We start from the raw sequence: 20,614 nt of genomic DNA on the forward strand, positions 1-20,614 counted from the left end.
TTGAACCAACCCGAACTTCGATTTCAGTCCTGTCTGCTCATGGGACCCTGGAATGTAGATCCTCATCTTTAGTGGGGCCATGATCTGGCTCTGAGGGGCCAAGTGTCAAAACCTCACCCTCCAATCTATCCAGCCAGGCTCTCAAATGGCAGAGGTCTATTGTTTTGGCTGTCCAGGTTTTATAGCCGTCGCTGTGGAATGCACATGTGTGTTTTCCGCCAGCACCCAGTGAAATGAAGCTTGAATTGAAAAAGGCACACAAAAGGCATTTTAGAACATGGGAATGCCCAATTTCTATAAGTGGCATTTCCAAGGTATTAATGACAAAACCACCTTTACCAATAGGTTTGTCTTTGGGAATTCAATGATTTACAATCTTATCTGCTCTGCCTTCTACCTCCCACCTAGTCCATCCTCCAGGGAGTACTGGGGTAGCAGAAGTCCTACTCAGGGCTGGCCCCAATGGGAAAAATGCCACCCTAAGCATAGGTGAACCTGAGCCACCACAGGCCTGCACTATCAGGCCTATTACATGTTGGTCAGACTACTCTGGTGGGTGGCAAACTTAGTACAACATCCCACTAGTGGCCAGGGTGGTACCCACCCCGGAAATGTGTGGCACCTTTTTACAGGACACTCCTGGGTATGGCACCTCAACCAATCACATAAGAGCCTCTTCGTGACATGAGCAGGAAGGGCGCACACACTTTCCCTCTGCGGTATAGTAGGAAAGTGCCCAGAGTCCTATGGCCACGCACAGATAGTCAGCAAAAACTGAGAGAAAAAGAAAAAAGGTTTCAGGGAAATCCCCTAAGAAGGGCCATGTCCTACTCTGCCCTCTCTGTTTGTTCTTGTTGGAGTCAACTTTCTGAACACGTGGTCTAGAAATGGCCAATAGGAAAGACCATCAGGAAAGGTACTTGGGCCCCTATGTTTGAATGGATGACTTGAATAGTTAGCACTTTGTATGGTGAATATATATATTTTAGATCTGTATAGTTTTATTTAATTTCCTTATTCCTATTCATTTATTCACTATTTTGACATCTTGGTAACCTTATGTCTTACATGTACAAGTAACGTATGTTAAGATGCTATGTAGCAACATGAACTTACTACTGAATACCAACATCATGATAGTGGCGGTTCCTTCTTTAAGGCAAGGGGCGTTGCACACCCTGCATCCCCCCCAAAAATAGCGACACATGCATTGCCATATATTAAAAATGACATTTACGTAACACAGGGTTGTGTTGCTTTGAAGGTAGGAATTAGGGCAGGGCGTGGCCAATCCTGTGACTGGCAGACTGAAGGCATTTAAGTTGTGTGCGCATGCCAGGTTGAACAGGTATCTTTCTCTGACATGCACACTTTATGCATCTAGAACCCAGGCTGTAAAGGAGCCAGGGGAAACAGCACAGCTATCCCAGTCTCCTTTGGAGCGCTAGGTTCACCTGCTCAGACAAATCACAAATCACTGCATTGGTCTCATGCCCTTTACAACTAAAAACAGCATGAGAGCATTACACAGTTTGGTTGTGTTTACAGTAGTTTAGGCTTCCCTGTCTCCTCTCATCTGTGCTCAGAATGCAGCACGAGGGTGGGAGTACTACATGGCCAATCACCATATGGCTTTATTTTTAAGCCTTACAATGACTGCCATGTTTTTGTTACGGAGTCAGGCGCATACCGTGAATATAACGAGAGATTAAAGAGGGCAGGGCAGTTGGCTTTTTCGTGTCCCCTCCAGCACATTGTGCATGCTTTCACGCCCTGGTGATTGGCATTACATTTCAAAGTAGAAATGTTTGGCTGATAATTTTCATCAGACATATATATGATTTGAGCATAATTTATTATTGATTGGAATCCACTAAGTTTGCAGATTGGAGAGCAACCAGTGTGTAAAATGTTTATATCCTTGTAGGGGGAACTCGGCACTCAAACATTTTATTTTTACTTCCATTTTGATACCTTGCAGAACACTTCCGAGACCTATTCGCACCCAGGTTCTCGCAGTAGCAGTAATGAATTTGTCTAACGCAGTTGGAATTAATTGCTGCTCTCTTGGGCTGCAGCATGTCACAGAAAATAAAAAATTTCTAAACAAAGCAGTCTGTCCTGCAAATAACCAATGTGGCAAAAGTGCACCAGCCCCAAATTGGAAATTATTTAATAAAAAAAAAAAATTAAAAAAAAAAAAAAAAAAAAACGAACATTCTCTTTGGTATGGAATATTTGAGAAACAACTTGACAGCATGTAATTCTGGACAAATCACTTAATCTCCAGGTGCCTAAAATAATGAACGAGACCTGGTGTAATGTACTGGTCCTCACGCAAAGAGCTCCAATACCTTTGGGTTGAGTCTGCGCGTTTTAAAATTGTAAAATAAATATAATGGCAAATATTTCCACCAATGAAAAACATATGTTCACTAACAGCAGATTCTGTGTCGGTGAACAAGACTTTTGGTAAAACCTGTGTAAACAATTATGCATTTATTTACAGCAAACTAATTCAGTGATTTCATGTTACAGGTAAGACATAATGGAAAGAAAATCGCAAAAAAGGAATACATAATAAATGAAGTCATTTAGCAGAAATGCTGTAAACGGAATCATTTGCCCTCTTTTTTCCAATTTTTTCCTGAAATGCAGAACCTGAGCCCCCCCCACCCCTCAATTGAGCCTCAGCGTAATTCAGAGCAAGCCGTCACGCCCTACTGCTTATAAAAGCCACCAGCCACAACTGCCTTATGATAATCTTTTCTATTAAATAACAAATTCATGGCAAAAGTCTTTGTTTTGAAACAGTTCACAAAACATTTATTTTAAAAACCTCATAACTGCATCTTGAAAAGTGAACTCCATTTAATTGAGCATGACAAAGTTGTTATTGCACGCAAATAAGTCACACTGTATTTATGTCAAATATGTCCCTTAACATGGGGCACAGCAAATTACAACACTCGAAAATCAAGAGTGATATCACACTGCATTGTTCACATTTATTACATTTTCAGAAATAATTATTCTCAGTAGATAAATCTAACTGAAGAAAGTTCAGTTTTCATAATTTCATTTGAAAGTGACTTTTCCGAAAGAACCAGGCACAGCTTAAAAGTTTGAAGCTTCAGTGCCTGTAAGCTGGGGTGCACATCAAAGCTGTTGATGTGAATCTTATTTAGCTCAAACTCATGGCTGGAAGAGGTCAGCCTGTTCAGCCTACCTGCCATTTAAAAATATTTTTATTAATGGAACCAACAAGGGTCAAAAAAGAGGAAGACTAACCCATACACCCTATCTTGACTAGTATTGAGACCTTGAAAGCCTTTTCTAGATGATTTCAGTCTATCCTGCTCTATACTCTCTTTGTAGCCCAAGAAACCTCAGCTGTCCAGGATATCTGGCACTACTGCACATGATTTGGTGCCTGTAACAGGTACAGGAAATATCGAAGGATCTAAAGTATCAGTAGCAGTGCAATTTGTCTCATGCGTAGCACTTTTCTACATAATCCCAAGAGACTGTTGGTAGTCTCCTTTCCGTCTTCCCCTCCTGCCCTTGACCATGGGCCTCGAGAAACACCTGTCAGGCAGTTGAAACAGGGTGTAGTCCAGATCATATTGTGATTTGTCTTGCTGCACTCAAGTACAAGGGCATTATGGAAGCCCACAACAGTAACAAAAGGAAAACACAACAAAAATCCCAACCCAATTTAGAAAAACAGAGTAAATGTTGATACATTATTTGACACCAAAACAGCAAAAATCCAAGTAGTAGAAGCAGGAATATAGATGTTTAATGAGTTCATGGTAAGTATGCTGCCAAAAGGCACTCTTGTTTATCTGGTTGTGCAAAACCAGGTAAAGTCACTAGTTCAGGCTGACCATGATGGAGCATGGGTTGCATCCGGGGACCCGGTTAGTCGTGCTGAAGAGTTACCTTCTTAAGTCCAGGGTTCTGTTTGCATTGGATGGTCATTGCTGTAGTTTCTCGTTGGCAGGCCGACACGGATTGTTGCTGTTTTAGTGCTAGGTGCATGTCTCACATTGCTGGTCACCACTGACAGTGGGTGTTGGCTTGAAGAGCCACTTTAACTGCAGCTTTGCGTCAGCAGATGTAATGGGCAGCAGAGTCTTGATGCAAATAAGCACATTTGTGCAGAGACCAAACTTCCCAATTTTCAAATTTCTTTCAGTAACAGCTTCCACTGATGTCAGTCAAGAGTCATGGACCTGGGGAGGGGAGAGAGGCACCGCTTGGGGTACAGGACTCACACCAGCACAGGCCAGCAGCATGTGTTGGGAAGTTCCAGTTCCAGAGAGGCCTTTGAAGCTTGTTGTGTGCCTTTAGCTCACAGAATGTCAGCCCACTAGCCGTTGAAGCCAATCTTGGAAGCCTAGGATGAAGGTAACCAGGTACATTATTCCTTCTCAGTCAGCAAGGCAGTCCTTCAAGCAGCAAGACAGTCCTTCTGTAGCTTCCACAGGTCCAGGAATGTTCTGACAAGGTCTGGAGGTCCAATATTTATCCCTGGTGCATGTGTGCCCCATCCTTGCCTCCGTTCAGGAATGTTTTTCCCTTTCACTTGTGAAGGCTCTACGCAGTCTCTGGGTGACAAAAGGCAGGCTCGTGTGTGTTTAGACGGCAAAGCCCTTTGACGACTAAGTAAGATTGGGTATAGCCCCTCCCCAGTCGTCCACGCATTCTGTCCACACCCAAGCCCCTTTGTGTTACTGTTTGGAAGCAAAATTTAAACCCCCAACAGCAAGGCTATTCACAGTCATGTAACTCAAGACCCTAGCGAAGGCACAGATGGTTAGGAAAAGAAAATGGCAAGTTTTTGAAATGGCATTTTCCTAATTGTGACTCAAAAAACTGACAATATCATTAAAGAGAATTTTAAATTACAATTCTTTTGATATGAAACATGACATCTCTACCAGTTCCCAATCAAACGTTATCACTAATTAAACATAAGAAGGTAACCCAATGTTCCCCTGAGAGATAGGCCTGACAGTAGTGAAAAACAAATGTGTTTTACTACCAAGACATGTAAAACTTAAAAACACATATGATCTACTTTTTTACAGTGCAATCTACCCTGTAGGCAATTTGAGGATTAACTTAGGGGTGACATATGTATTAAACAGGAAGGTTTAGGCCTGGCAAAAGGTTTGTTTTGTAAGGCCAAAATGGGAGTTTACAATCATGTCTCAGGCCTGCCACTTCCCCCCTATAGTGCAGTTATGAAAAAAAAATACTACTTAAGTGGTGGGGCACGGAGTGCTGCAGGGCCATTAGTAACATTTACTTTACAGGCCTTGGGGACATCTAGTACCATTTACCAGGGTCTTATAATCAAATTAAGAGTGCCAATTGGTTGCAAGCCAATTTTACCATCTTCAAAATAGTGCACGACCACAGAGTTCTAATGGCAACAGAAAAGGGTTCAGCAACAGAAGTCAAAACTCTTGCGGTGACCCAACAGAAAAGGACAGGCCCAGAAGTGCCCGGTTGGACTATCAATTTAGATGGGTGAATGACATCCGGACCAGTGAGGATATTGCCTTTCAGGGCACTTTTAGGCTGCTCCAGTGAAAGACATGCTGACAACTACAAGTCTGAAGTACCAGCTTTGGAACAGAACTGGAACATCCTGTGCAGCTTTAGATATAAAACTGCAACTCCACTCTAGACACCATTCTGTGAAAGACCTGTCATTTTTTTTGCTCTTACCTGTTGAGTTTTTGGCCAAGAATTATAAGCAAACATGAGACCAGAAGTAGCAGTCAGTCGGTGGGAAACAAGAATTACACATCTTGTGCTGATCAACCCATGGGTTCCAGATAGAACACATCTGGCAAAAGCTGAAACTGCAGGATTTCCATGTCTAACTTTAAGATGGGAGAAAGCCAAAAACCCAGTTGTCACAACTTAGGCTAAATTCTACAGTGCAAAATAAATCACTGTGTTTTGAAGTCCAAAATGACCAACTGCAGCATGAACCCAGGTCCAAAAAAAAGTGTGGATCCTTATATTTGCTCCATAAGGTGCATACGCTGCTGAACTAAATGAAGGAAAAAAACAATCTGCAGCCGCAGTTCAGTGTGGTGGCACTGTGGGTGGAGGGGCTAGCACCATCATAGGCCATACTGAACCCATCCACTGCATAGCAGGATAAAGCACTGCATTTGCCCACACTGATTAATAAGCTTTCAGAGAAGCAATCAGTTGAATAATAATCAATCCTTACTTCAGCTAACTTTGAAATTTGAAGCTTTGGCTCAACAAGTTATCAATCAATTGGAAAATTACACTATCAAACAAAATTCAGGAAAGCTGTGGCAGTCGCATGACACTGTAAGATCATGATAGTTGTCTGCAAAATGAGTTCAGAAAAATGTATCACCACCCAAGGCACTATTGACTAAAAAGTAAAGTAAATTGGAAACTATTGTAGAGCACAAGAGATGCCAGCAGCCGATGCCAATCAAGATTAAATTAATCAGATGGGGAACACTTTGCACATGTGCCATATGTGCTTTTGGATTATCAGATTATCAAGAAGTCCTTAAACTGGTGACACAGTAAAGGTCCAAATTACTGGAAGAAGTGCACAGTCACTTTGGCTCTGTGGGAAAGACATGCAATGGGATTTTGGAAACAGACTGACACTGCCTATTAGCTACATGATAGAACTGTAGACCTACTTTAATACTAAAAAGATGACTGCCAAGTAGTTTTACAGTGCTTCACAGGATGTTAAGAATCTCTATGCAAGACAGGGTAAAAATAAATTAACTGCATTACAAGTGAATCCCCAGCCTAAGAGCAAGTATATAAACTGTATAGTTTGTTTTAAATACTATAAAATACAATCTAGTGCACACAAAGTACTAAAGACATACCTGCATACGTTTGTAATATCTGCACCAGAATATCCTTGCATGTTTTCTGCTATGAATTCAAGGTCAACACCATCAGCTAGCTCCAGCTCTCTTAGACTTATTCTCAGAAGTTCTTCCCTACCTTTTGCTGAAAATATATAAAAAAAAAAAAGCTTCAATTTTATCATTCAGTAAACGTTACTGATGTATTAGGTATGGGCATATCTTAATTATTTGTATTAAAGATCTGTTTTTTTTTTAAATCAGAAAAATAGAATCACATTTATAATCGATCCAAACTTAACATGGTCCCCCATCCCCTTTAGAAAAAGGCACAACAGTAACTTCACTGCAGATAAACTCGCCATATGTCAATAGTGGCAAAAAACGCTTTGGTACAAGGACAACTAATATAAACTAGAAAAGGATAAGTCTTATAAAATCACAGAGGGCCACATCGAGAGTTGATAGTATAGAACAAAAAGGCAGATAAAGCAGGGAAAAAACTAGGGTTCTCAGAGTTGTTTGATTCAGGAGCTGATGAAGTACCACTTCATTTCATTGCATCATGTAACTTCTCACCAAGAACTAGGTAGTTAATCACTATTTTGTTTATGATAAGTAATGAATATCACTTGACTAGTGCTCTTAGAGGGTCTTTAACTGATTGTTCTTCAATAACAATGACCATTCACATTTTGTTGTCATCCTTCCATGTTTCCCAACGATAGATGCTGTACATGATCCAACTTTTCAATTGTACTCTATGAGAACACTTGCTGTTTCTTTTACTTACTTCAGATAAATGATCCAAGGACTCTTTTTCCTTTGTTAGGCCCACAGTATATGAAATATTGGGCCACTGATTCCTTGACGTTAGATCAGTAACAGGCCATTGACACTTCTACAAGCTATTTCTCAACCTAACAAGTTAGCTTTCTGATAGAGAATCATATTATAGCCAACGTTGGCGGTGAATAGATTCAGACAGGCAGACTGTTGTCTTTAAGACACCAGATTATGAAGTATCCTTGATGTTGACTATTTCTTGGTGCTAAGGAGGTTCCCAGCAAGATCGTAATATATTTCGCTGAGGCATCCTTCAAGACAAACAAGTTCTTGCTTTTTTCAACGAAGCTGATTTTTAAAGAAAACTGTGGGAATATAAACTTTTCATAATTTGCTATATACAGACCAATATTTATCTTCAGGTCTTCCAGGAGCACCATGACCTACTTTTTACAGCTGTAAGCACGTGAGACCCATCTCATCCTTAGATTTGACTTAAATACATATTAAAATGCACAGGCTTTTACGCTGTTCACTGCGAAAGACATACCCCAATTAGGGCTGTGCCTGATTTTGCCACCCTTGCATGAAAGGGGCTGCTGTGCTGCCTACATCTGCCAGTGCATGCCGCCACAGCCTTCGGGGGCTCCCACAGGGACAGGGCCTGCAGGCGAGCCGGAGGGTGCGGCTGCAACATGTGAGGCAAATAACTGGATGCATGCTGCTGCGTGGGCCCCATTGGCTCACTTTCATTTCACCTGGGGTGGCTCAGTGATTCCCCACTCCTGTGCTCAATGTGACTTCCCGCTCCATGCCTGCTGCCCTCTCAAGCCTGCTGTCCCTGATCACATTGGCTGTACTTATAACTCATGCCTGAGGATGGATGTGGCCCATGCACACTTCTCAGGCTGTGTTGATCTACTTGCTGAACCCACTGACCACGCTTTGCTTTGGCACACTGCTGAGACTCAACCTGGCCCTGCCTTTCTGTTTGCACCTTGGGGGCTGCAATATCAAGATAAACCACTACTTTTTCAAACTCACCCCCTCCATTTTGTCCCTCCTCTGCAGGTTTGAGTCAGAACACTGTCCCCCATTTTTCGCTCACCCCTCTTTGACACCAAGGAATGCAGCGCCTATGTGCTTGCAACGGGCCGCTGTGACTAAGCAACGGCAGCTCACTTTTGATGCGATCATGGCTGAATTAAGAGCTAGCTTCAAGGACACAGATACCCACTTTGACGCACTGATGAACCGATTAGTGAGTGAACGCCATGCCACCTGACTTGATGGAGATGGGTAAGGGGGTGTGGGACACAGAATCTCAGCGACTGAGGATGGAAACGTAGATTCATTAAAATGCCTTAAAAGTGTACAGTGTTTCCTCAAAAGGACCACTGTGCAAAATGAGGACCTGGAGGTGAGGTCTTGTCAAAATGATTTGAGCATCACTTGCCTAGCTTAGTCCACCAACATTGGTCGCATGGATTTATTTGTTGACACTTTCCTGGTTGAGAGGGCACATAGATCACTTGGCCTCAGCCCATACCAAGGTCCCCGCCACAGCTGATTGCCAGACTCCTCAACTGCAGGGACAGAGACATGGCTGTGCATCTCGCACAAGAAAAGGGGCCACTGCTGTACCAGAGCACTACTTTGTTGCTTTTTCCTGACTACACGCAACTGGTCCAGGAGACACGGCGCAAGTTTGCTGATGTGAAGTGAACACTCGAGAAGCGAGGCATCAAATATGGCATGCTGTACCCAGCACGTGTGTCTGTGGAAATACATGGCATTTATCTCTGTCTGATGCTCCAGCAAAGCTTACTGACTTTTGGAGGCCGCACAAACTTGATGGGGCCATGCTGGGTCTACCTCTTTTGCAGCCCCAGATTCACAACCTGAAACCGGACCATGCCTGTACCTTTGGGCGCTCTGCATTCTCATTTACTAACCTTGCACGTGTTCTCTATTTTTTCTTGTTTGTTATCTAAGATTAACACCGAATGCTTTAATGCATATTATCCTATGTTGGCTCACTGACTACTTTATTCCCTCCTCAGTACCATATTGACTCAGACATGGTTCTTTGTTATTGTTACCTATGTCCGGCATCCACCGTCTTGCCGATATATGACCCAATGATGGACCTTTGTTGTTCTCTGTTCATTTACTCACTTTGCTACATAGGGCACTGCTCCCCCGGGCATTGTCATCCTCCTCTAGGTGTACACCACCATGGTTATGTTCTTACTGTAGTTATAGACTTTTGGGATTCATCAGGTGTTGCGGTTGGTGTTAAGGATACTATGTTTGTAAGTCTGTTTTGTCAAAGCCACACTTCTATTCTTACACTTAACACTCCATGGTGACACTCCTGCTTTCATGCCCCATACGTACTTTAGACTCAATGTCACATGCTAACAAGGGACCAAACATTACACTTCCTTAACGGGGAATATCAGAAGCCTTAACAATCCAAGGAAAGTGAAGCAGGTACTTCCATACTTTCACAGGGATGGAATCAAATGAGCTCTTCTACAGGAGACCCACTTATCACAGCATCCTAACTGCACTTACGCCACTCAATGGGGCGCTAATTGCCACTTTTCCTACTACAGCTCATATTCCTGTGGAGTCTATCTTAATACACAATAATGTACAATTTGTTTTGCAGAGGTGTGTTTCGGAACCCCAAAGGGCCCTACCTTTTGGTATAGGGGAAGCTTCCTGGCAAAGCTATGAAATTAGTATATGTTTATGCACTGAATACTGATACCCCAAGTTCCATTTCTAACTCTCTGCTCTGATCCATCACCACATGGCTGATTTTGTCCTGAAGGGTCGAGATTTTTTAATATTGCACATGTCCCTAGCTTAGACTCCACTGGCTCCACCATAAGCCACGCTCCTTACAAGCCCTCGCTGACTTACTTGATGCCTTCCACCTAACTGATGCGTAGCGCTTTCAGCACTCGCTAGATAGGGACTATACATTCTACTCCACTCCTCATAATGTCTGGACTTGCCTTGATTATTGGTATGTTTCATGTGAAATGCTACTATGGTTGGCTGAGGTTGCCCACCTGCCAAGCACACTTTCTGATTATGCCCCAGTCACAGCCACATTGAATGTCCCCAGCTCCACTACCCTCTTCAGGCACTGGCAGTTTCCTGAAAATGCCCTCCTTGAAGTGTTCCACATATAAGTTTGCAACGCTATACTTGGATATTTTACCAAAAACACTAGATCTGTGTTGTCATACTCCTCTCTCTGGGAGGCCTTCAATGCATACATGAGAGGTGCCTGCAAAGCCAAGCATGCTGGAGGTCTGTGCAGTGTTAGTCTTGACATGACTAAAGTTGAAAGTCAACTGGGCAAAACTGACCCACTTGCCTCTTCCACTCCCAATACCGCCCCACTGCTCATGAGATTCGAGTTGCTGTGGGAGTTTCAGGGCCTTGCCCTGCGAGAGGTCACCTATATGGGCAAATACACTAGGGTATGTTGGTACAGTGAAGGTGAGAGGCTGGGCCGCACCCTGGCTACTCTCTTCAGACCACCATACCAGGCAAAGTTTGTGACCGACCTCTAACAGACCAATAGCATGCCATCACTGACAGCATGGCTATTGTGGATGAATACCTTGCATACTATAAACACCTCTACACGTCCCATGTGCGCGGCAATGTGGTGGTCTTGGCTAACTACCAGTCCCAAATAGCAATGGTCTGTACCGAACCAGGTCAGCAACAATTCGTAGCAGCTCGTATCACCTGCGAGGAGATTGCAAAATCCATCAACGCTCTTAGCAGCACTAAGGCTCCAGGGCTGGATGGCTTCGCTAGTAATTCTTACAAAGCCTAAAAGGCAATTCTGGCCCCACGTTTGCTAGAGGTTTATGCTGAATCCTTAGAGCCAGGATCTTTCCCTCTACAATGGGAGAGAATATTACCCTGCTCCTTAAACCCAACAAACTCTTCCAGCACCGCACTTCGTACAGGCCTGTCGCTATTGATTCACAACAATAAAATATTGGCCAAGGTGATAGTCACATACCTCTCTCTATTAATGGATCGTGTAATCTCTTATGCAAACCGGGTTCATCCCAGATCACTCCACCTCAACCCCAGTATGCTCTTTGCGGTGACTGACCATATCTCCCTCTGTATCCCTGCTGCAGCAGTCATGTTAGATGCTGAAAAAAATGCTTGATTCTTTTGAGTGGCCTTTCCTTGCTGCCATTCAGGCTAAATTAGAAAATCTGCATGGCTTTAAGCAACTCATTATGTTGCTATATAAGGATCTGACGGCCCACCTTCAAGTAAATGGTACAATTACGGAACCCTTCCCCTTGATGAGTGGCACCCGACAGGTTTGCCCTCTCTACCCCCCTACTATACATCCTTGGCATGGACCCCTGGGTCAGACACTTGCAGGAGAGACATCTGGAGAGAGGTCTTGGCTTCCCCAGGGGCATGTTATTGGTATCTCTGTCACTGATGTTATGTTGCTATTTGTCTGCGACCCCCACACTAATCTTTCCCCTCATACAAGAGGTGATATGCTACTGAACCTTTTTCGGTCTGTCAAATGGAATAAATCTGAGCTATTTCCTCTTGCTGATGCTATGACGTCCTGCACTTTTGAATTACCCCTACAATTGTGTTCAGACAGTACCAGGTACCTGGGCATATGCCTTCACAGGGACAAAGAGGAGGTTATACAACAAAACTATGGCCGAACTATAAATAAACTCACAACCCAAAGAAATCGTTGGATCAAATTGGCAATTACGATTGCAGGGCACGTGGCCATCATTAAAATGGTGGTCCTTCCCCCTTTTCTTTATCTGATTTTGAATATACCTTTTGCCTTAACAAATTATTTCTTATGAGAGGATAACTCAAGCGACTGATACGGGTTGAACACTCCCTACCCCCAAATACCCTCCCTCTCTCCCCCAGCATTCACTGCCATATGCTTACACTTCCCTATGATCATGTGGGGCTTGGAGCCCTAGAACTACAGTTGTATTACTTAGTGGCTCAATCACATTTTGCATACTACAGATATCATCCTGACTCTAGGATTCCTTACCTTAAACCTGAGAAGGCTCAGGTACCAGACTCCCCTCTCTCCTCACTGTTGCCACATGGTCTTCCCCAGAACCCCAATGCAATACAAAACTTATCTACCACCTGCGGGCCTGGTCCAAACTTTTATGCTACCTGGGTGACCAAATCCTATACTCTCCACACTTACCCTTACAAGCAACCCTTGGCTTTCGCTCACTCAGGAACATCTAGTGCAGCGCTCCCTTGTTGCATATAAACTACATGAAGTCAGTGACCTGTTTGTCAATGGTGTGCGCAAACATACTTCTGCTGTGGTGGGAGAGACCCTCAACTCCTATAGATGGATTTATATTCCACCGCATACATAGTGCACTCCGTGACAGATTACCAACTTACCCCGAAGAACCTCCAGATTTCCTCCCACTCACATCAGCAATCACAGATAGCTGCCATCTTATATTTGAGCTCTATCGCACTGCGGCACAAATGCACCCGGTTGATAAAGAACCCTCAAACGCAGCTTGTAAACAGGATCTGGGACATCCCAACCCAGATAAAACGCTGTATTACTGTTGCTCTCAGACCAAACTTGTATAGAACCACAATCATCACAAGATTTTGCATTACAAATTTCTACACAGGGCATACACCACCCCTAAAGCACTAGCTAAACTTGACGCAAATAGGCCCAATGATTGCCCCAGGTGTAGAGCAGAACAGGTGGACTTTGCCCACCTGACAGATTTGCGAGAAGATCAAAACATACTAGAAGGAGATCTGTTATCCTGTTTATGCTCACACAATCAATATATACAGATCCACTGATGGCCTTGCTGGGCTATGGCAAGCCATTACCCCTTGGATTACAGCATTTTGCCGCTATTGCACTGCTTTTGGCCACGCAACAAGTAGCGCTCTACTGGGGCAGTGGCGTGCTACCTACTACAGATGCTTCATTACGGAACATGTTATACTGTGATCTGAACTCCGAACTTGAAGCTTCCGTACAGCTGATCTTTTCCAAACCCAAAGATATCTGGCAGCCGCTTAGAGACTATCTGATCACAACGAACCACTCAGTTGAGCAAAAGACATGGACAAATGGCTCTGTCTACGGGAATTAAAATCACCATCTTCCCAGCTTTCAGGAACAGGCAGACTTGAATAAGAAAACCACATTTTTCAACACAATTTGACGTTTTAATGGGACATACCCCCATTTTTACTATTTATTGTGCTTTAGGCCTCCTTCCAGTTAGTGACAGAAATGGGTGTGACACCTGTGCTGGATCCCGGACACAAACATTTTTGAGAAGTAGACAAAATTCAGAATTCAGCAAGGGGCCATTTGTGTAGATCCTACAAGGTTTTCCTACAAAAAATAACAGCCGAAATAGAAAAATATTGAAATTGAGGTAAAAAAAAAAAAAACGTATTTTTCTAGTCGTTTTACTCTAACTTTTTCCTGCGATGTCAGATTTTCAAAAGCTAAATACCATTAGGTCTGCTGGACTCTACTGGTTGCGGGGATATGTAGGGCTTGTAGGTTCATCAAGAACCTTAGGTACCCAGAGCCAATAATCGAGCTGCACGTTGCAATGGGTTTTCATTGTTTACCGGATATATAGCAATTCATTTGGTGAAATATAAAGAGTGAAAAATAGGTATCAAGGAAACCTTTGTATTTCCAAAATGGGCACAAGATAAGGTGTTGAGAAGCAGTGATTATTTGCACATCTATGCATTCCGGGGTCCCCATACTAGCATGTGAATTACAAGCATTTCTCAAATAGACATTTTTCTTTTTTTTTTTTTTTTTTTTTTTTTTAACACACTGTCTTACATTTGGAAGGAGAAAAAGTAGAGAAAGACAAGGGGCAATAACACTTGTTCTTCTATTCTGTGTTTCCCCAAGTCTCCCGATTAAAACAGTATCTCACTTGCGTGGGTAGGCCTAATGCCTGCGACAGGAAACTCAACATGGATACATCACATTGGGGCACGGGGTGCACCTGCGTTTTTGCTCCTGGGTTCAGCAGCCCTTTAGGGAATCCTACCAAACCTAAACATTTCTGAAAACTAGACACCTGAGGGAGTCCAGGGAGGTGTGACTTGCATGGATCCCCCAGTGTTTTCTTACCCAGAATACTTAGCAAACCTCAAATTTAACTAAATAAATAAAATCACATTTTCCCACATTTTGTGTGGGATCACAGCACCAGCACTAATTTCCTACCACCCCCCATTCCCCTCGGACTCCCGGTAAAAATGATACCTCACTTGTGTTCGTGAGACAAGTGCCTGTGACAGGGAAAAACCAAAAACATGTTGAAAATGCGGGGGGAACCAAAGCGGGTCCAAAAGAGCAGTTTGAAAAGAAAACAACGTTTTTAGGCTGACAAGTGGGGCAGAATTTTTATTGGCATAGATGTGACAATGCTGTGTGGTAGAAATGTTGTGAATCCCCGCAGATTCCGGAGGGTTCCATAACAAAAATGTGGGGAAAATGTGCGATTTCAGCCAAAGTTGGAGGTTTTCAGGGCATTGTGGGTAAGAAAATGGTGCGGGGTGCATGTGAATCACACCAGCCTGGACTCATCCAGATGTTTCGTTTTCAGATGTGTGTGTGTGTGTGTGTGTAAGTGTGTAAGCTGAAAGACTTACCCCCCTCCAGTTGGGGTGGGGCATAACCGTGCCCCTATTGGTTGGTAGCCACCACCCAACAATTTTTTTTAATTCCCTAGCATCTAGTAAGCTTTCTGCCCTCCAAGGGGGAGTGGATCAGGGGTAATTGCCCCATCTGCCTACTGGTGGGCAGAACAACTTTGTCCAAGTTATTTGGGGTGGGCGTATGGCCATAAGCCGACCCTCTTTTTTTAATCTTCCCTGGGCTCTGGTGGGATTTCTGTCCCCCTTGGGGGCAGATGGGCCTTACAAAAATACGCTGATCTACCCCCCCAGGGGGGCAGAAATTGCCAATAGTAATGAGCCCCTATGGGGAGCAACCCTTGCCCATGGGGCTGCCCCCCCAAACAACACACACACACACACACACACACACACACACAAATCCCTGGTGCCTAAGTGGTTTCTGCCCCCTCTGGGGACAGAACAGCCCAATAGAAATAGGCCGATCTGTCCCCAAGGGGAGCAGAAATGGCCTTAAATAAATTTGTCCCCCAGGGGAGCGACCCTTGCCTAGGGGATTGCTCCCCTTGCGTGAAACTGAAGAAAAAAAAATCCCTGGTTGTCTAGTGGGCAGATTTTTTTTTTTTTAAAGACCAAAGAAGGTTTGGGTTGGATGCAGGACGAGTGGGTCTCATCCCCAGCACACGGGAAGCGTGGCTGAGGTCGGGACCAGCTCGTACCGGGCACCCAGGGGGTTAAATGAAAAACAAAGGGATTAGGAAACCGCATTTAAAAGTATGTAAGTGGGATGTTAGTTGAGACACAAGACCGAGCAGCTGTGCACGTATTGCTAAAAGATTCCCAAGCATTGGCTGGGTTATGGATATGACTCAGACTATATGTAGAAAGATACGAGGGAGCTCATCCTAAACGATCTCTAATGGGGCGACTTAGAGGCATGCAACTGACATATCACTGACCTTATAACAGGTTGTACCCATGTACTCTTTGTTTGATGTAACACTGGTATCAGGGGCAAAAAAATAACAGAATGGTTTGAATGATGTACAATTACAATACTAGTAAAGAACAGAAATATACATAGTAAAAAACAAAAAGGTCACAAGAGTGAAGAGAACTGATGGCAGAAACACAATCCCCTTCCGGCATGATGGGTAGTGGCTAGAACCTATGGGCCATGCAGAGTGAAGGCATAGGTCATCAACTGTCCCAACACTCTGGCCTCTTAAAGACCTACAAGAACCTGCAATTAAATTTGCTGGTACAAAAGACCACCTAAGAGAGTCTTAACACTATTGAAAACAACTAGAAAGAAGACAGAGAATCAGCTGTGACACGCCCTGCAGAGGCACCTACAAATCTGGACATCAGGAACCACACTCAGCTGAAAGAAGCCAGAAAAGCGTCCCTCATGTCCAGACTCAAATCCTGCTTGTGATAAAACTGGGCTGATTACAGAAGCCCCCTCACTTTCGGTCCCCATTTTTTCTGACTGATGGTGCCCTGGGCACTGCTAACACGTCCCAGGGCCTGTGCTGTGATTAAAATGCAATAGGCAAATTAGGCATAATTATAATTGGCTCAGACAACCTACCTATAAATCCCTAGTATAGGGCATGTAGGTTTAGGGACCCCAGTATAGTTAGTGCACCCACAGGGGCACTGCTGTGGTGCCCTGTGTCATTTTAAATGCAGGCCTGCCTTGCTAGCTGCTTATAAGTTAAAGTCAACCCCTAATTAGACTTTGGAATTAAAAGTACTTCCAAAGTCTTAAACTACCTTATTCTTACATACAAGTCATCTTGAAGGTTGGCCCTAAGTGCCCCAAGGGTTGGGTGCAGTGTAAATATAATCAGGGTATTTATAAAAGATGTTTTATAAGTCCGGATGTGGGAAAACCAGCCGAAGTCATTTTTCTCCATTATAAAATTTATGAAGTCTCATTTCCACTAGAAAAAGAGCTAAATCTGTCAAGTTTAGTATCAAATTAAAAGTTAGAAAAAAAATCCCACAGCTTGCCGAGGTTGGATTTATTATAAGTAGCACAGAGAAACAGTTTTAGAACTCTTTTGGAAAATTACCAAAATCAGCCTTGTAGCGCCCTTTCCTAAATGGTCAGTCTCTGGCAGCCTGAGCCAAGCTGCCTTAATGAGGTGTCAAGTGATATCAGTGGGTCGTACTTCTAGAGCAAGAGAACTGCCTCTTATTAGGGATATGCAAAGCCAACACCTTCCCTATCAGGGGAATATGTTGCACTCTAGGCTGAGTCCCAACTTGAGTCGAGTAATCTACATGACCAAGGTACCCAAGCTGCCTTCTGGTGTACAGTCTTGTTAATTATTAAGGTAGTGCATTAGTTTAGGACTACACACAATTATCTCTCCATAATTGTGTCTGACATTGAGCACTCCAGGCGATGTCGTTTTGATTCTCCATCATCTGGACTACATTTATGTATTACAGATCAATGAGGAGCTGGTTAAGAATCTTATAAATTTCGAACTAAGCACCTCTCATCTTCTGGGTCCTCTAAAGACTAAAATCAGGCAAAAAAACATCTCCCACCACCACCAGGAAAACCCCTAAAGACACAATGAATCCTCTGGTATGTACGTACCCTTTTCTGCGGATGAGTCAGCGGTGCCTAGTTTGGATGAGATCGCTTGACCAATTTCCCAGACTGTGCCTCCTTCAGTTAATAAATGTGTTGATGGTGGGGCCCTGATGCATAACGCGGGTCCCCCCACTAGTAAGAGCAGATAACTTCAAGCCTTACCCTTGCACCAATAGCAGCAGTGGTGCACCCGTATGTAGTCCTGATTTAGTTACCCAGACCGTAGTCCTGATTTAGTTACCCACACTGAGAAGAATTTATGTTAAGGAGGGGCTTTAGAAACCCAAGTCAGCATCTACAATTTCCTGGAACATGGCAGGCATTAAATCCAAACTAACTGATTCAGATTGGCTAACTTATATTGGCAAACATGATGTCTGCCTCTTTTAGGAAACATGGTGCACAAGCCGGGTGTGCATCAGCGGTTTCTCGCCTTGGAATGTGGAGGCCAAGCCAACAGGGAGATTTGGTAGAGATAATGGAGGATTGTTCGTTTTAGTTAAAAATGATATTCCTTGTTTGCATGCTGCCATAAAAATGGACTCTCCGGATATTGCTAGGATCATAGCTTATTATCAGGTTTCAAATTAGTGATAATGAATGTTTATATAAGGTCTGTTTCAGCTGCTAGGGAGTCTCCTAGTTTAGCTCTCTTAGGTGTGTTAATCGAGAAGTACCAAAAGGATGCAAAGGTTAAAGTTGCTGGGGACTTTAAAATCTCCTTTGAACCTCACCCCTAACAAATGAGGTAATTGATTTAGAGGATGAGCATTGGAGTAGCTCCCTGGTTACAGGGAAACAGCATAGTATGTTGAAGGGCACTGCCCTTCATTTAACCTCTATATCTGTTGGTCGGGGTTTGAGGGCTTGTAGTGGCCGCACCTGTTCTGATTGGGGCTACCTACTTTCAAGAGATGTTTGTACACAAGTGTCATTGATCATGTTTTCCTAGATATTAGGCTTTGGTCTCTTTTGGCGGACATGAGAGTTGAGCCCCAATCTGATAGTGACTTTAACTCCTTAGTTACATTACTCACAGGCAAAGATTTACTTAGAACTCACATTGTTAAATACACTGCGGTGCCTGAACCCTTACTGACTTAAAATCGCCGACGAGTTTCCTGCCCGCAAGTATTGTCAAACCCTAAAGTGCTCTCTGGAGTATGAAGATGTTCCCAGTGCCTCCTTTCCAATCTTAGAGATCCCCAACGGTTACTTTGCTAAGTTGTAAGACATCTTTTATAAGGAAATCGGTCACAAATGGGCACCTTGCTTGAAAGAGGTTAGTTGGTTTGATTCAGACTGCAATTAAGCAAAGAAACTATTAAGAACAGCTTTTAACCCTTTCTGTGCTACAGTACTTATGTGCATCGGATGGCTCACAGCCGTTCGCACACATGGCACTTGAAGTCCATCTGTTGCGGGGACCAGAGGGATATCTTTTAGAAAGAGTCTGCCTCAGGAGATAGGGAGAGCTTCCCATCACCCAGAGGCTGTTTCTTTTTTTCAGTGTAATGACGATCAGCGCCTGAGGTCATTTCACTGAAACCGATCAGCTCACTTCACTTTCCCTTCCTCAGTGCTCAGGGGGCTATCTCAGCCCCCGAGCACCGGGACAGACGTGAGAGGTATCACTGCAAAGGGGAGAACCTCCCCATTCCAATTGTACCCGTCCCTAGTGGATCCCTGCCTGGGGATCACCACAGGAGGGCAATCTCCAGTCAGAAATCCACCCCCTAGACACCAGGGAGGGGGAGCAGAGCCTTGAGCAAGGGCTTTCGCTCCCCCATTTATTGCTTTGGGGGATAATTCAGTCTTTCAGCGCCAGATGGGCCTGATTGGGGCAAAGCCCCTGATATGCCCGCTGCTGATCTACCCCCACGCGGGGGCTGAAAGCATACTAGGCACCAGGGATTACATTTCCTTATAGTTTTGTCGCAGCAGAATCGCCTGCGGTGTAAGGGACTGAGGGCCAGATGTAGGAAGCCTTTTGCGCGTCGCAAACTGCGAAAAACGCAGTTTGCGACGCGCAAAAGGCTTAACGCGATGCACAACCTCAAATTGCGAGTCGGTACCAACTCGCAATTTGAGGCTGCGATTTGCAAATAGGAAGGGGTGTTCCCTTCCTATTTGCGACCGCATCGCCACGCGGAGTTGGTTTGTGACCGCGAATGCGGTCGCAAACCAACTCGCAGTTACCATCCACTTGAAGTGGATGGTAACTCAATTGCAAAAGGGAACGGGTCCCCATGGGACACCTTCCCCTTTGTGAATGCCCCAATAAAAAAAATTCAGAGCAGGCAGTGGTCCTATGGACCACTGCCTACTCTGAAAAAACCGAAACCAAATGGTTTTGGAAGTTTTTCGTTTTGCAGCTCGTTTTCCTTTAAGGAAAACAGGCTGCAAAAAGAAAAAAAAAACTGCTTTATTTAAAAGCAGTCACAGACATGGTGGTCTGCTGTCTCCAGCAGGCCACCATCCCTGTGAGTGCATTGACTCGCTATGGGGTCGCAAACTGCGACCCACCTCATTAATATTCATGAGGTGGGTCTATGCGACCCCATAGGGAGTCGCAGAAGGTGTCTGAGAC

General features: G+C 44.0%; 1 protein-coding gene across 1 annotated transcript in view; it reads right to left on the minus strand.

The window, feature by feature from the left end:
- Positions 1-20,614, minus strand: part of KATNA1 (katanin catalytic subunit A1) — a 158,462-nt gene that overhangs the window by 7,495 nt on the left and 130,353 nt on the right. Inside the window, exon 10 of the mRNA XM_069235280.1 lies at positions 6,915-7,041. Within this exon, the coding sequence (XP_069091381.1) occupies positions 6,915-7,041 (127 nt within the window). The remainder of the gene's footprint in view (positions 1-6,914; positions 7,042-20,614) is intronic.

Source organism: Pleurodeles waltl, chromosome 5 (assembly GCF_031143425.1).
Source record: "Pleurodeles waltl isolate 20211129_DDA chromosome 5, aPleWal1.hap1.20221129, whole genome shotgun sequence".
Taxonomy (NCBI): domain Eukaryota; kingdom Metazoa; phylum Chordata; class Amphibia; order Caudata; family Salamandridae; genus Pleurodeles; species Pleurodeles waltl.